A 17334-nucleotide genomic window follows, 5' to 3' on the forward strand; every position below is an offset into this window, starting at 1 on the left:
CGGGCGGTCGCCATAGTTACAGACCTGACATGCGCCGTACTATTACGGCGCATGTCGGGAAGGGGTTAAATAAAGTTTTGGTTTGGATACCTTCTTTTCCCATTAATACCAAGTCTAAGTATTCAATTTCTGATTTATGAATCTTTCCTGTTAATTTGATCCCCCACTCATTTTAATTTAGATAGGTGGTAAAATCGTGAAATGATTCGACCGAACCTTCCCAGATGAAAATTAAATCATCGATATACCTTTTATATAGTTTGATATTATTTGTCCAGAAGTGGTCATTTAATATATACAAATCTTCATAGCGACCCATAAAGAGGTTGGCAAAAGATGGTGCAAATTTTGTACCCATAGCTGTACCTTTTGTTTGGATGTACGTTTTGTGTTCAAAGGTAAATACATTGTGGGTTAATATGAAGTTAATTCCTTCTAGTATAAATTCTTTTTGGTTGGTTGGCATGGAGTTGTCTGTTATTAAGCAGCTCTGAACGGCTTCTATGCTTTTATCATGCGCAATATTGCTGTAAAGGGCTGTGACATCTAAAGTTGCCCAATGAAAGTTTTTCTCCCATTTTACTGGCAAGATTTCACTTAGTAGACTTACAGAATCTTTCAAATATGATGGTAGGGTGGTAACAAAGTTCTGAAGCTGCAAATCAATGTAATGTGATAAATTCCTCATCACCGAGTTAAGTCCTGAAATGATTGGGCGTCCAGGGGGGTTTATTGGATCCTTATGGATTTTTGGCAGGTGATAGTACAGAGCTTTTCATTTTTGGTTAAGACTCCTTTATTGAAAGCCCTGAGTATGAGTTTAGTATAGTCTAGAAGATGTTCTGTTGTAGGATCTTGTGTAATTTCCCTATAATAATTCCTATCAGAAAGGATTCTTGTAGCTTCATATACAGTATATATAAGCTTCCCGGTTCTGAATGACTATACCACTCCCCCTTTATCTGCACTTCTAATAACAATCGAGGTATTGTTCTTAAGGGTGTTCAATGCTTTTCTTTCTAATGTAATAAGATTAGCTGGGACATCTCTTTGGTTATTTAATTGTCTGAATTCTGAGGATACTAGAGAGTAGAACGTTTCTATATTGGGTCCTTTATGGTGGAGTGGATAAAAGTTTGATTTGGGTTTTAGGTGAGTAGTAACGGGATCAACAGGGTCTTGTTCTAATGTTTTCCCGAGTGAAGAATTAGGAGGACTAAATGATGGTGCTAGTGTTAAAGTTGATGAGCCTGGCTGGGGGGCTTGGGTGGATGGATGGGGAGGAGAAACTAATGAAGCCAATGGTAATACTTATGTAGTTTGGCTCCCCTGACGGTTTTCTGTGATCGAGAAGTGTCTAGTCAACGTGAGTTTCCTCACAAATTTGTTCAAATTGATAAATAAATCAAGATCGTCTATTTTTTGTGTGGGACAGAAGGAGAGGCCCTTCTTTAATAAGTTGATTTCTGCCTGGTTTAGCTGGTAATCTGATAGATTAAATATCCCTAAATTTGTTATATCTTGTTCCTTTTTGGGCTTGGGCTGGTTAGGTCTAAGGCTTGGATTAGCCTTCCTTCCTCCTCCTCTACATCCTCTCTTTTTCTTCCTTTTGAGGGGGTCGATAAGCTGTTTATGATATTTCTCTTCGTCCCTAACGGAGTGTAAAAATCTGAGATCCGGATTATTCTCGTATGTAGGGGGGCTTCTTGAACATGATAGGTACGGGGGGAGGGAGTATGGGGGGGTTAAGGTATGAGGGAGGGCTAAAAAATGCTCCTTTTTTGGTTGTGTTGGTTCCTCTAATGCTCTCATAATTTGTGATTCCGTTAGAGTGTTCCATACAAGAAATCTTTGAATTCGCGGTTGGGGGAATTCAGCTCTACTGCAGTTGGACTAGTTAAGACCGAGATGGATGGGCTCTCTGTCTTGTTCTTATTGGTTAATAAATTGTGGTTTTGGAGGGGAGGTGTGATATTCGAGAAGGTTGTTGGAGGAAAATGGAGCTTCTTAGAAACAGCTTCCAATTCCAATGATATACTTGGTCCCTGTTCTGTAGTGATTATTTTTAATTCTGCAGGTGCCGGAGGCTTCTCTATGGACATTGAGATCTGGGAGTTAAATTTGGGGAGAGGGAGGGGTATAGTTCTTTTTGGGGTCTCATTAGAGATTAATTGATGTACTTGTGATGAAGGTCCTCTCTGTTCTTTTTCTTCATTTGGGTCGCTTTTTCCAGGTAGTGTTCTAGATCTGGGTGCCAGATTACTAGGTTTATTTTTGGTACCTGTTTTTAAGATTATTTTAGGTCGTGTTGTTAGATTTTCTTGATTACCTTTATTTGGCTGTGGGGCTGGATTCTTTACAGATATTTCCATATTTGTGTCACTGGATCGCAAACGCGATTGGCGTATCGCTTGCCTATGTAAAGGGGTAAAAGTGCTAAAGTTGGTATTGAGTTTAGGTTTCCTGGTGTTATTTGGTTCCCTGATTCTGGATATGTTACCTGGTGGGTTCTTTTTATTAAGTACCCAAAATTTTACATTGCCCATAGCAAAGTCACGTCTGTCTCTATTTAATTTGTGGCTCTTGGCCTCTAAGATGTTTCTTTCTACCTCCAAACTTCTGGAGCATAGAACTCTACTCATTTTAGCAAACATTGGGTGGAATTGGTATTTCTCTATTTCTATTCGTGCAGAATTAATCTGGGTATTTAGCTGATTGGCTAATTTTAGTCGTTTGTGTGACAATCGCTCAATCAGACCCATCGTGCATTTATGTAGATAGGAGTCCCATTCTGCTGAAAATTCAACATCATTCGGAAAGGGTGAGGGATTTTAAACCTCAAATCCCTTGGTGCTATATTTTCATTTAGGCATACCAATAGGAACTTGTGGTCAAGGCTGTGCCTGGATTTCTCTGTAAGTAGGTTTTCCAGTTCCCAGAAAAGGCCATCAAGCTCCTCTCTCGATATATTGGGTACATCTGTTGTAATATTTGGTTCATTAGTGACCTGTTCAACTCTGTCCTCCGAAAAGGCTGGTACAGGTCTTGTATAATTTTCAATAAGATCCTCACGTTTAAGAGATCTCTGGTGAATAAAACCCATATTTTAGACACAAGATTTGATGCTACAAGGTACCTATGTGGACGTCTTTAGGAGGAGGTCAAGGACCTAGCTCCCTCTTATCCACTGACACACAAGGCCTCCTGGTCAGGTGAGACCGTGAATGTAATCAAATATCCAATATATTCCTTCCCATCCATTGGTCTTCATTTCCTGGTTTGTCTCTCCCTGAAGGGGTGTCGGATGGTTCGACTGCTGCTGTAATCTCCAGTGCTACAAGTCTCCAAGCTGCCAACCGCTTTTTGTGACCACAGAAAGCGGCAGTATATATTTGCTCGGTACCTTTATTGCTGTTTTTCAATAACATTAAAAGTATCCTTATATCTACTCACAACATCCTACCTGAAAGAGGACTGAAGAGTCCACAAGAGCGACTGAGCATAAGAGAAACGAAACAGACTAAAGAGGCTTATTTATTTATTATGCTTACTTATATAGCGCCATCATATTCCACGGTGCTTTACAGACATTGACAGTCTGGAGGAGTGTTTAAACTAGGTACTGGGGGGGAGGGTAACAGATGTAGAGGGCAAGATAGTGTAGAAATGGAAAGAGGGCTAGAGACTGTAACTGGGGGTGGGGTTAGAGCAGTCAGTAGGCAGAGGAAGAGTAGGGAAGATAAATCTATGAAATGTATGTATACAAATGCCCGAAGCCTCACTAACAAGATGGAGGAACTAGAAGTGATGATGTTGGAAGAAAATTATGACATGGTGGGGGTAAGTGAGACATGGCTGGACTCTAGCTATGACTGGGCTGTAAATATACAAGGGTACAGCATGTTTAGAAAGGAGCGTACAAATAAGAAAGGGGGAGGGGTTTGCTTATACATAAAACCAGGCCTTAAAGGGGTATTCCCACATCGCATACTCACCAGTATTCACTGCTATAAAATCTTCTTTCTTCCTGGTTTCTTGCATCATTTGGTAGGCGGGGTTTCACGTGCAACCTGCCGTTTAGCTCCGCCCCCAAATTAGCGTGTAGCTCTGCCCGCCCACATTGAACTATGAAGTACAGGCAGCAGCAACTCCATTCTGTGTTACATACAGAGACTGCCTGTCTCTGCCATAATGAACACAATTGAATTAGCTAGCATGATAACTGGGAGAACAGAAGAAATGAAAGCAGCTCCTCTCCCCTATCTGATAGCAGGGAGCTAGGTCATGTGGTGTAGACACAGGAATAGCTAGATACACAGGCTGACTCCCGTGCACTTAGCCCCTCCCCCTGAGAGCAGCAGATACATCACTTGACTCATGAGCAGCTAAGTCAGGGCTGTGTCCACAATGAATTGAATAAAGTAAGATAGTGGACAAACAAAGCAGTTTTGCTGAAGCAGTGTATTTAGGAAAAGTCTTACATCCACATTAACAAGCAGTATAGATAGGATCCTTGTGATGGGACAACCCCTTTAAGCCAGTCCTGCGTGAGGACATCTGGGAGGAAAATGAATATGTGGAGTCCTTATGGGTGGAAATTACGGGAGGAACAAAAAATAATAAAATACTGATAGGGGATTGTTATAAATCTCCAAATATAACGGAAGAAGCTGAAAATATACTAATAAAACAAATAGATGAGGCCTCAAAGCATAATAAAGTCATTATTATGGGGGATTTCAACTACCCTTATATCAACTGGGAGGCAGAAACCTGCAGGTCCAACAAAGGGAACAGGTTCTTGTCAGTAATAAAAGACAATTACCAATCGCAACTAGTGCAGGACCCAACAAGAGGCGAGGCACTTTTAGACCTAATTTTAACAAATGAACCTGACACACTGTCAAAAGTGGAGGTTGGGGGACATCTGGGTAATAGTGACCATAACATAATAAGTTTTCTTGTACACATTAAGAAGATGTTCATTAGAGGGGGTACAAAAACACTAAACTTCAGGAAGGCCAATTTTATCCAGCTGAGGGAGGAGCTTAGCAGCATAAACTGGGACAATGTCCTCAACGTGACAGGAACACAAACTAAATGGGACATCTTCAAAAATATACTAAATAAGAGCACTAGAAAACACATACCCTATAGGAATAAGCGGGCCAGAAATCATAGAAAACCAATATGGCTAACTAACACAGTACAGAATGCAATGAGGGATAAAAAGGAAGCATTTAAAGTACTAAAACAAGAGAGTAGCGACACAGCATTAAAAAACTATAAGGAGAAAAATAAATTGTGCAAAAGACAATTAAAAGAGGCGATGATTAAGGCGGAGAGAAAAATTGCCAACAAAAGTAAAAGTAATCCAAAATTATTCTTCAATTACATAAATAATAAGAGAATAAAAACTGACAATGTGAGCACTCTCAAAAATAATCTGGGTGTAATGGTGGAGGAGGATGAGTAAAAAGCACAAGTATTAAATGCCTTCTTCTCTACAGTGTTTACACAAGAAAATCCTTTGGCTAGCAACAAGATTAGGGGGAATGTTAACTCTCAATTAAATGTCACCTGCTTAACCCAGGAAAAAGTACGGCGCCGCCTGCAAAACACTAAAATAGAGAAATCGCCAGGTCCAGATGGAATACACCCCCGAGTTCTGAGGGAATTAAGCACGGTCATAGATAGACCCTTGTATCTAATATTTAAGGATTCAGTAATGACTGGGTCTGTTCCACAGGATTGGCAAATAGCAAATGTGGTGCTAATTTTCAAAAAGGGGTGTAAAAGTGAACCTGGAAACTATAGGCCAGTAAGTTTAACTTCTGTGGTAGGAAAGATATTTGAGGGCTTTCTAAGAGATGCTATCCTGGAGTATCTCAATGTAAATAATCTTATAACACCCAATCAGCATGGGTTTATGAGGAATCGGTCCTGTCAGACTAATCTGATCAGCTTCTATGAGGAGGTCAGTTCAAGGCTGGACATGGGTAATGCAGTAGACGTGGTGCATCTGGACATGGGTAATGCAGTAGACGTGGTGCATCTGGACATGGGTAATGCAGTAGACGTCGTGTACCTGGACTTTTCAAAGGCTTTTGATACTGTTCAACATAAACGGTTGGTATGCAAAATGATAAAACTCTGACTATGGTCATGTGATTTACGGTCCATGGTCATGTGATGAGCACACAGGTGCTGCTCGTTATAGTCACAGTACAATAATCAGACATCTGCCTGGTAATCAGCTGTGCACCAGAGAGGTAGTGGCCAGACTTCTGAAATGTTCTTCTCATGGGGGAGAAAGCTCTTTAAATAAGTGGATAGAGGAAGGTTACACAATAGAATTTCCCTTCTCCCCCCCCCCCCTCAAGATATTGGTGATTGCAGCTCAGTCCCGGTCTCTTCTTCAACTCCACATTAACTTAACATGTCAGACCTTACAGCCGTTAGGTTGGATAGTAAACCTATAGAAATTCAATTATTCCTTCTCACAAAAAAAATATTTTTAGAAGTTCTTGTAGACTCCCGATTACAAAAACCAAACTCTGTGGGTGGAAAAAATATCTTTAATACAGAAAAATGGGTCTCTCTGATGGCTATGTCGATTCTAGGAACAATGAAATTGTGCATCCAATCAGTTCCCTGCTCTTAAAAGTCTCCCCTGTACCCTAGAGAAAAGGATCTGGAATAAGGAGTAGCATGGCATCCTTGCCCAGTAATTCTGATTACCAAAGACTCCCGCAAAAGGGCTGTGGGGGCTGTAGTATGCTAAGAGTTCTTTGAGGGAACCTGGTCTCCAGACCTGAGGGGCACACTCTTTCTGAATTTTCTGAAGCTCAAAGAGTAGTTCTGGAGGCTTTGAAGAGTGCAGCATCTCTAATAAAAGGGTCTTATGTAAGAACTTTTTCAGACAATAGCACTACCTTGGCACACGTGAATCACCAAAGAGGCATAAAAGGGAAGTATTTATTGATTCTATCAGCACAAATATTCAGCTAAGCAGAAAAGAATACGACCTCCCCTTCAGTGCTTCATCTCAGAACACGGTCAGATTTTCTAAGCAGTACATTAAAAAGTGCAGGTAGCAGCACTTGGTAACAATTTTGATCAAGATCTTGTAAACCACCGCTAGGTTCTGAGATTTTATTTCAGCAGCTAGCAGACTAGGTTCTTGCAAAATCCCTAGGGTACCATCTTGATGATCGTAATATTGTCCTAAAAGCACTATGCTAACTATACAGCCCTTTGAACCAACCAAGAGGAAATGTGATGTATCAGATTTTTTAAGGATATGTTTGTTTTTTTTTGCAGCATTTACCTTGTACAGATACAGATGAATCAATACCAAATAATATTCACTTTTTTTCTTGGGAATGTCAGTGCTAAGAAGTTTAGTTGTGTTGTTTTCTTAATTTTGTTGTAAATTCATTACAATATGTTATTTTAATATCTAAAATTATTACTACTTAGCTCCAGGGTGGGACTTGAACACTAGGAGGAGCAATCACTAGTATAATACACTACTATACTTCTGTTCCATACAATCCATATTATGTGATGCAATAGACACAGTTATAGGAGACTCTACCATGAAGTCCCAGGATGGTAAAAAACAAGTAAAAAACCCAACCTACACACACATCCATCACCATTCATAGATAGTAACAATAGTAACACAGATGTTGTACTTGGATCATCACATTTCAATATGACGTAAATGAGTAAATGTTATTGTCAGAACCTGGGAGCAAGGAAAGGATTTGTGCTTTAGGCGATCTCCACAGACAGCACATGGTCCTATTTAGATTTCAAATGTGTGTGTGTGTGTGTGTGTGCGCGCGCGTGTCCAATTTTTGACATGGAGCGCTGGAAAAAAAAACGTTCTATTTTGGTCCCTTTTGTGCACCAATCACAGCTCACGGTTTTCATTTGTGTGCGATCAATTTTCCCATAACATTAAAAACTATGGCATTTAGATAAAGAAAACGGTTGAACACCTTATACACAGAACACATCAATTAACTCAAAAGGACCATGTGCTGCGTATGGAGAACATAGACAGTACATGTCTGTAAAAAACAAAACACACAACAGAAATGTGAATAAGTTCTTACTGTCCGACACCAAGCCAGTCCTTTGCAGAGATTCTACTCTAATAGATTAGGCCTATTCAGGGTCCACTCCTGAAATCCAATCGACCAGTAGAGTATGTCTGGACAACCCCATTAAGCATAATTTTATGTTTTGAAGAAACAAACACAATAAAATCATAACATGACTTTTATTTTCTACAGGCAGAATAGTCTGCATTAATGCTAAACAGTACACTGTTCTGAAAAATACTAAAATACTTAAAAAACTATACATTATGTAAACAAAACATAAATAAGACAATGTCCTTTATACATAATATTTAGTAAAGAATGTTAAGGGCAAGGAATATGTACAATTTTACAATTTAGCCTAAAACCTTCTGAATACATAAATATCCATGCCCCCCCCCTCCCAAAAAAATTATTTTTTTTTTACAAATGTAGAAAGACAAATACTGCTCTAGATAAACTGCTAAAATATTCAAATAGAAGTGCAAATAGCTAGACTATCAATTGCAAACTATACTGGCTGATCAAAAGTGAATCCCCTTTTACTTCAAGCAGATTCCATACTAATGTGAACCTAAAAAAAAAAGGAAATAAAAACCGGAAAGTCAACTATGTAAACCATACTCATTGACGAACATGTGGAACAAGTATTATCAGTTCAGCATGAAGTAAGTGCCACAAAAGCTACCTTTTTATCACATTTATTCTTATTTAGGATGCTACAGTGTGCTGATTTTCTGATGTTTTAGACTGATAAACAAAACGGGTATCATCTGCCATGTTGTGTTCTGAAACAACTGAAGCAGGTGATGGATTGGTAGGATAGTTGCCCCTACCTAAAATAACTTCTTTGACTGGTATACTTTTAGGTAACTGCATTAGTTTACTTGTTTGCAGATAGCTGCCCTGTGGTATGCATGGAACAATACGAGGCTGAGGTACAGAAGCCAACGCAGGACATGTTGAAATCCCTTCAATTGAAGACACAGGACATGGAGACCCAAGTTTAGATGTCGTATTTACAAACGGAGTTATATTCTGTACAGAGGGTAACATTTTAGTAGTGGCAACAGAATAGGCAGTCTTCAAGGGTTGCCCTGAACTCTGTACTGGTGCCAAGTTTTGCTTTAAAGAATGCTGTTGCACTGTGGTGTTACTCAGGAGAGTACTAGGACATGTTTGCCCACTACTGCCAAGTAAAGAAAGTCCTTGTTTAGTATTTGTTGATAGCAGTAGAACATGACTTCCTGCCCCAAGTCCTTGAGGAGGGACAATTAATCGCGTACCATTAATGGTAATCTGAGTTCCAGGTGCTAAAGGTGTGCTAGTATTAATGACCAGTTTCTGATGGGTACAAGGGTCATTTATCTGTGGATTTAATTGGGTAACAGTAGTGGATGAAAATGGCGGTAGACTTTGATAAGGAGAGTTCACAGAATTGGTTTTACATAAAGCGGGTATTAAAGGAGAGGTCACTGCCACCTGTGTCATGGGGGCATTTGTTGAGAGCATTTTAGGAAACCTTTCTGAGACATGTTGAGTTTTTTCCAGAAGTTCTTTATTTACTGGTTGACATGCCCCTGCCATAGAAGTTTTTGAATGTGAGCTTTCTCCAAGAGAAGTGGTTGTTACAGGTATTTGCAAAGAAGATAATTTAGCTTTTGCAGGTCCAGTCATCTGTGTAGGGGACAGCATAACTGATGATGAAAGATGCCCAGTTTTCACAGTTGATAAAGCTACAGTACTCCCTCCATTTGAAAAACACGCACTCTTTGAAAAAGGTGGCAAAGTCTTTAAAAGGTCACTACCACAAGACTGAACTGAGACTGGTTTCGCGGTTGCCATCACAGGACATGCCATAGGTGCCTTTGTTATAGGCACAGTATGTATAAGGTTTGAACTTGGAATTTGTCCATTTTGTCCTTTTAAGTCAAATTTCTCTACACTGGAAATGGCAAAGTCTTTATGGGAATTTGCATCTGCTTTGCCCAATGTTTTTTGTAAAATATTAAAAGGTAGAACATTTTTTGCACCGCTAGTGGAATTAACAATAGTCTGTCCGATAGTTAAACCAATCTTTACATCCTTAACTTGAGACACAATAGATGCAGAACTTGTTTTTATTGGTGAAGTCATAGTCGAAGGTATTAATATAATCTGAGGAGACTCCGTAGGCTTAACAAATGTTTTGCCAATAATAGTGGGAGCGGCAGGTTTTGAGGTTTGTAGTGCAACATTTATATTTGATGAACTAGTTGGAACTTGAGTGTTGATAAAAACTAACTTTTGAGGTGTCACTGCTGATGTTGTTAGCATACTTATTTTTGGAGGATTTGTGGATGGCAGGATAGAAGGGGGTGTAATAAGTACAACTTTATGAAGGGAAGATCCACTGAGTAAATCACCCTTTGGAGGGGTAGTGGTGTCCGGCTGAACAACAGAAATACTACACTCTCTTTGTTTTAGATGTGTATTCTTGTTAATAGTGCTAGCACTCTGTCCGCTACTACTGCAAGCAGGAATATTTCCGATATTAGTCGTATCCTGTGAAACAGTAGGCCTATTACCTGGATGAACAGTGGTGACATTAGAAGAATGCACGGACTTCTCTGCAGTGTTACATATCCTTGAAGTAGGATATTGAAGTGGTGTAGACTTAGTGTTTATTTCTGACTGATAGTTTCTACCACCAGAAATTGATGAAGTCTGCAGACCAGGAGATGAAATTATTGGAGAATAATTTGGAGGAGCAGATTTATTTCTTGAGACTAAGAATGACTGAAGGTGTGGGGTAACCGTAAAAATAGAATTTGAGACTGGACTAACTTGTTCTTGGCTTGGTTGTACTTTTACAAGCCCAGTATTACCACCCCTAGTCCTTACAAGAATTGACTGGGAGTCTCTAATACATACAGTTTTTAATTCCTGTTTTCCTTCAGATGTATCTGTTTGTGATGAATTTACTATGTGGCTAGCCATAACAGTTTTGCCAGTATTTGATGCGAGACCTCCAAAGTCAGAATAAATGGGTGTGCACATAACAGATGGCACCACTGATGCTGGTGAACTTGCTGTTAAGATGGGAGCACTGCTTTTACTAGTTTCATAAGATGATACTGTGGTACTACAAGCAAAGCTTGTTACTGATGGTTGGGAAACGACAACAGTTGAACACGTTGTGGAATGTACTGTAGTCTTGTTAAATGCTGTGACGGGCTGTGCGGTTTCCTCTGCATTAATATAACCTACAGACGAAATGGATGGTGAAACATTAGGCATAACAAATTTGCCACATATATCTGGCTGAGTGAGGTGGTTATCCTCTCTCAAAAGTTTTTCATCTTTGTGCTTAATGAATAGGTTTTTAGGCAGAAGCAGAACCTGTTGCATTAGTTTGTCTCCAGTTTTGGTATCCAATACAGGTTGTACCTGAATCTTCACAGAAGGGTTCTGTAAAACAGGGACACAGTGTCCATCTGGGAGCTTGTACATCATCTGTAATGGAGTTTTTAAAGAAGTCTGACCAGATAGTGCAGACTGCACTGGGACTACATCTTCAACATTTTGAGAAACAGATAAAGACTGTGCAACATGGCTTGTTAAGGTCACTTTGTTCCCCAAATTTTTTGCTAGTAATGCCTGAATTGGTTTGGTCCCTTTCAAAGTATCCAGTGGTGAAACACACATGGCATCTTCCCTTATTTCTGTAACATCTGGATCAATTTGTTGTTGGTCTTCTAAACATTTTACCTGTGCCCTGCCTTCTGAGGAAGAACTGGAGACTTCATGGGGGCTTAATTTATTTTTCTTTTGTGGAAAAACATCATTTTCTTCATTATCTGTAGAACTGCACTGTCTGTTCAGGCGCTTACAGCTTCTTCCTGGCAACTCTTTCAAACACGAGTCCTGCCTAGTTATCTTGCTTTTTCCACATACTCCCACCTCTAATTTTGCAAGTTTTTCTGCAAAATAAATAACAGATAGAAAAAAAAATCAGTAAATACAAGTCTATTTTTATACTGTTAAAGGGGTATTCTCATCTTAAGGATCCAATCTATATTGCTAGTTTGTGTAAATTCAAGAGATTTCCTAAATACATTGCTTTATCAATGCTGTTTTGTTTTCCTGCCATGTGAAGTTATTCCTCCAATTGTTCACAATTTGTTGGTAAAGCACCCAGTCATCTGATATCAGGTCGGATGACGTGACTTACTGCTCTCGGGGGAATGGGGAGCAGAGTTCTTAGAACATACTTTCAGAGCTGTTTATCTAAACCGCTGCCATCAGAACAGTCAGATCAGCTAGTTGCAGTTTGCTGACAGAGGCTTAGACAGTGATGTTATCTCTCTATGTAAAGACAAAGATAATATTGTGTTTACTGCAAGTCCATTGTCTGGGAGTGTACGATTGTTCTCTCTCACCCTGTGTAATGTAATATACCTTTACCATGCATACTTGATCTGTATTTATATTAGATTTTCTAGTAATCATAAATCATGGTAAAGGCAATGTCTATATCTACTGTGATATGATTTCAACGTCTTATGGTCCAGTGTGGGAGATGTTCTAAGCGCCACAAAATTGCCTCCCCTAATCTCTGTGCCAAAGTCTTGGTTTCAATGTTTAATGGTCCCAGTATGATTGACATTCTGTCTAAGGCCTGGTTCACATCTGCACTGGTAATCTGTTTGGGGGAGTCTGCATGGGAACCCGGAATACCAAACGCAGTGGCAAGCGGTGTGCAGTGAAAACACACGGATCCCATAGACTATAATGGGGTCCGTGTGCTTTCCGCACGGTCTCCACACGGAACATGCGGACAGAAAAGTAGTTCATGATCTATTTTCCTGTCCGCATGACTCGTGCAGAGACCGTGCGGAAAGCACACGGACCCCATTATAGTCTATGGGATCCGTGTGCATACTGCTTGCCAATGTGTTCAGTAGTCTGTTCAGAAGTGTCCCCATGTGGACTTCCACAAACAGATTACCAATGCAGATGTGAACCAGACCTCAGCTCCACAAAATTGCCTCACTTCTTCTCTGTGCCAAAATCACACCTATGCAGTGAGCACGTTTCTCCATGTGTCTTGAGACTGTGTGGGGCAGGTGATTTCTTGGGAGGAATACAGCAATGGCCTGTTCTCTACATTTTTAAACAGTAGGACATTCCAATAAACACCTATGTAAGACGATAATTAAACATCTGCTCAGTCTGGCCCGTTCATGCATCCCAGCCCTATGGAAATCTCCCTCCCTACTTTTGCTGACCAACTGGTACCCCAAGGCAGAAGATATCCAGAGAATGAAGGATCTTCCCTTCAAAATACCCACTATGCCATTTTTTTTTAAAATGTAGATTATGAGCCCCATATAGGCCTCACAATATACATTTTTTCCCCTATCAGTATGTCTTTGTAGAATGGGAGGAAATCCACACAAACACGGGGAAAACATACAAACTCCTTGTAGATGCTGTTCCTGGCGCTGCAAGGCTGCAGTGCTAACCACTGAGCCACCATGTTGCCCCCCACGATGCCATTTTTTTTTCAGCCTGAACTCCCTGCATTCTCTTTCAGGGTACCCAAGATTTCTGGGGAAGCAGCGACTTTAGATGTGGCTATTGGAGGACGACAATCCTCCTTTCTTTTTTTGAGATTATTGCTAAACCTTTCAACCTTGCTCTCCTTCTTGCTTCTTTTCTGGGCGTTTCTTTCTACTCTGTTTCTACGGACACCGTTGGAGACTCCAGCATAGACAGCATAGCATAGCCTTATTAGTAATTCATTTAACAGGTTTGGTCTTAGATGTTGAATTTAATTTAGTTTTCACTTAACAGGGTTCATCCCTAAAGTTTAGTCACCATTCAGACTTCTGGAACTCTGCCTCATTTGTTTGTATTTTCACTTTCTTTATTTAGATGGTTGCTTAGTTATAGGCCCAAATGTTCAGATGCATATTTTATCTGAATACAGTACATTGCTACCTCTGTCAGTCGCCACAGGCACTTGCACACATTTGCACATTTGTATTAATTTTTGAAAATATTCATTAAGATTAAAACAAAAGAAATCCAAATTCATACCAGGAGAGTCTTTTTCCTCTTGACAAGTGGCAAATGTTTTAGAAACAGAATTTGGAGATTTCTTAGCCTCAAGTTCTCCACAGTTATATGATTCCTTAGGAAGAATTTCTGAATTTGTCAATTTTAGGAAATCATCGTAATCTTTTCTGAGGCGTGCCCTGCACAAAGACAGAAAGAATAGTCAAGTAATTTAATGAACTCCCTTTGAAATAGTTTTCAGTGCAGTTACCTGCTATATCAGCATTTAACTTCAATTATCACTCAGCAAACCTAGTAGCTTAAAGACATCTCTTCATTTTAAATGTGAATGTCAGTTTATCTACATAGATGGTAGAATGGTAAGATATGTTTGTAAAAATTAAACAAAAGGCAGATATTGCAATATCAATTACCTTAGAATGCCATAACGTATCATATACAAGGAAAAATACAAACGCATATAGCATTATAACGTCCCAAAGTGATACGCTAAAATGTTAGTGATCCTGTAGCAACTAACTAGATAACCCTCTACATTACAGATTTAGCGCTTCCAGGAAAGTATATGGTGCTGTACACAATAGTGAACAATGCAGTCCTCTGTAGTGCATACAGTGGAGTAATCATATATCCAATGTCTTTTTTCTTTTCCATAATCATATTGTTAGGAAGCCATAACAAGATTTTTATTTAAGCATATAAATAGTAACAGGAAATAAAATGCAATGATAACATAACATTATTACCGGTTTTTCTGAAAAGCTTTTTGTAGTTTTGGTTCCCATGGCAACAGCTCATTTAGCAGACGTGTCAAGGTGCTGTGTAGCTCTTTCACGCCTTGTCTCCTGAAGTGCCACTTTCCCTAAAACATTACATTAGACAGTTTTCTATTAGTGAATCCATATTCTTTATCTCTTATTTTACCAAAATCATTAAAGAAGCCCTTCAGCAATTTTTTTTTTTTTTTTAACATTGAATATGTCAGTATTATTTTAGCAGTGCAATACGCCTCAGCCCAGTGCAGCTGTATACATGCATTTAACCCCTTCATTATAAGCAGTTGTGTCATGTTATAATTAGTCTGTGCATCAGTCCAAACCAGACAGGACAAGTTTACATCTTCATCTATTAACACGTGTTCCCATGTGTGTTGTTTTATGCATGCAGTGATGCTGAAGATATCAATTCTGACCTATTTAAGAAACAAGGTGTGCAGGGAGACCCTGTAGGAGGTAAGTTCCTAAAATGATTAGCTTCAGCGTTATTTTCACATAGTCTGTTTGTGATGTTCGTTGTTCTCTATGTGAAATTTCTGCTGTATCTGAGAAGTAGTGTCAACCCACCATGAATAAACTTGGAAAAAGAAGCGCTTCCAGCCTCCTATGCATTTCAGATCAAATTCTTAGTCATTGCAAACATAATTACAACATAAAATAACACCACTCTAGATAACCCCACTAATCCATCTTTGCATTTATTTCTGAAAATAGATTACCGTATTTACTCGAGTATAAGCCGAATTTTTCAGCCCAGTTTTTGTGCTGAAAAAGCCCCCCTCGGCTTATACTCGAGTCAGCAAAAAAAAAAAAAAAATTTGTTTTTTTTTTTAGGAGGGTGAGGGGGGTTTATGACCAGCCACAATGTCAATGTATAGAATCTCCCATAAAATAGTGCAAAATTAAAAAAATAAAATAAAATAAATAAAAGTTCTTAATCCCTCCTTTCCCTAGAATACATACAAAAGTAGAAAATGACTGTGAAACACATACACATTAGGTATCCATGTGTCTGACAGTACCCTATCTACTGAATATAGGTTATCTGCAGTGCTCCTGTTCCATCAGGAAGGGGTTAATAGGAACACTGCAGATACCCTATATTCAGCCAGACTGAATTCCAAGTGGGGGAAGAAAAAACAGTCCTCAAGCTCAGGGAAGGGGCAGACAGACAACCAAAACACCCCCTCCCTTTCCCCAGCATCTACTGCACCCAAAAACTACGACCATTTTAATTTTTGAAATTTTCCAGTAGCTGCTGCATTTCCCCCCCTCGGCTTATACTTGAGTCAATAAGTTTTCCCAGTTTTTTGTGGTAAAATTAGGGGGGTCGGCTTATATTCGGGTCGGTTTATACTCGAGTATATACGGTATGTCATAGCTTATCTACTCCCCCTCACTGCACAGAGCAAGTCTACAAACCTCTCCTATACACCTGAAAGAGTCAGTATTAGATGCTCCACAGTGGGCCCCCGCACAGTATAATACTGTGGAGCACATAATATTGTGCAGGGGGCCACTGTGGAGCATCTAATACTGTGTTGGGGGCCACTGTGTAGCATTTAATACTGTGCTCGGGCCCATTGTGGAGCATCTAATACTGTGCGGGGGGCCACTGTGGAGCATATGATACTAAGTGGGGACCACTATGAAGCAGATTGTTCAGCGTGGGGGCTACTGTAGGGAAAATTGTACTGCGGGGGGGCGGCCTTCACTATTTATATCATACAGTATCTGTTTTATGGCAGATGTGATATTATTATAGGCTATAACAACTTTGCATGGTCACTAGAAAACAGATCCTGTGCAATGTATATAGTGTACAAAATTGTTTGTATTTTTGGAAGCTTGGTAAAGACCCATTTACATGACTGTATTTTGCAGGTCCATAACCATCTGCAATTTTGAATCAGCACAAAAGTAAGGTTAAATTGGTGTGTTGGCACTTTGCAATAATTTAATAGGTTTTGGGTTGCAGTTTAGGCACTCGGTCTCTAAAAGGTTCACAATCACTGCTCTAGTAGATGAATGATTTAATGTGAAAAGTTTCCTCTTCTAGTTCTACTGTATTCAGCAGCTACACAAAAAGAACTTGCCCCCCCTTTCAGTTTGCACCACTTAGAAAAGTAAAAGTCATAACGCAGTCAAAATATCACAAACTGAATCAATCTCTGTCCAACAAGCCATGACAAGAATCTCATAGTGGATGTAGAGTGGAAATGAGAGCTTAAAGAGACTCTACCATTGAAATGAATTTTTTTGGCGATCACACATCGGAACAGGCTCCTATATTGAACTACAAGAGCAAGAGTGGCCTCCCAAAAATGGCCGCCGACCGGCATGCGCACTCGGCTCTGCTGGTGTCTCACTGGCAGAGCTAA

At 39.7% G+C, this 17334-nt stretch overlaps 1 protein-coding gene across 2 annotated transcripts in view; it reads right to left on the minus strand.

The window, feature by feature from the left end:
- Positions 1–8343: 8343 nt before the first annotated feature.
- Positions 8344–17334, minus strand: part of BRD10 (bromodomain containing 10) — a 40508-nt gene continuing 31517 nt past the window's right edge. For both annotated transcript variants that reach the window (XM_075278361.1, XM_075278352.1), the window contains exons 6-8: positions 14924–15039; positions 14199–14356; positions 8344–12076 (exon numbers count right to left, since the gene is read on the minus strand). In XM_075278361.1, coding sequence (XP_075134462.1) covers positions 8826–12076; positions 14199–14356; positions 14924–15039 — 3525 coding nt within the window. In that variant the 3' untranslated portion in view covers positions 8344–8825. The remainder of the gene's footprint in view (positions 12077–14198; positions 14357–14923; positions 15040–17334) is intronic.

Source organism: Leptodactylus fuscus, chromosome 1 (genome assembly GCF_031893055.1).
Source record: "Leptodactylus fuscus isolate aLepFus1 chromosome 1, aLepFus1.hap2, whole genome shotgun sequence".
Taxonomy (NCBI): domain Eukaryota; kingdom Metazoa; phylum Chordata; class Amphibia; order Anura; family Leptodactylidae; genus Leptodactylus; species Leptodactylus fuscus.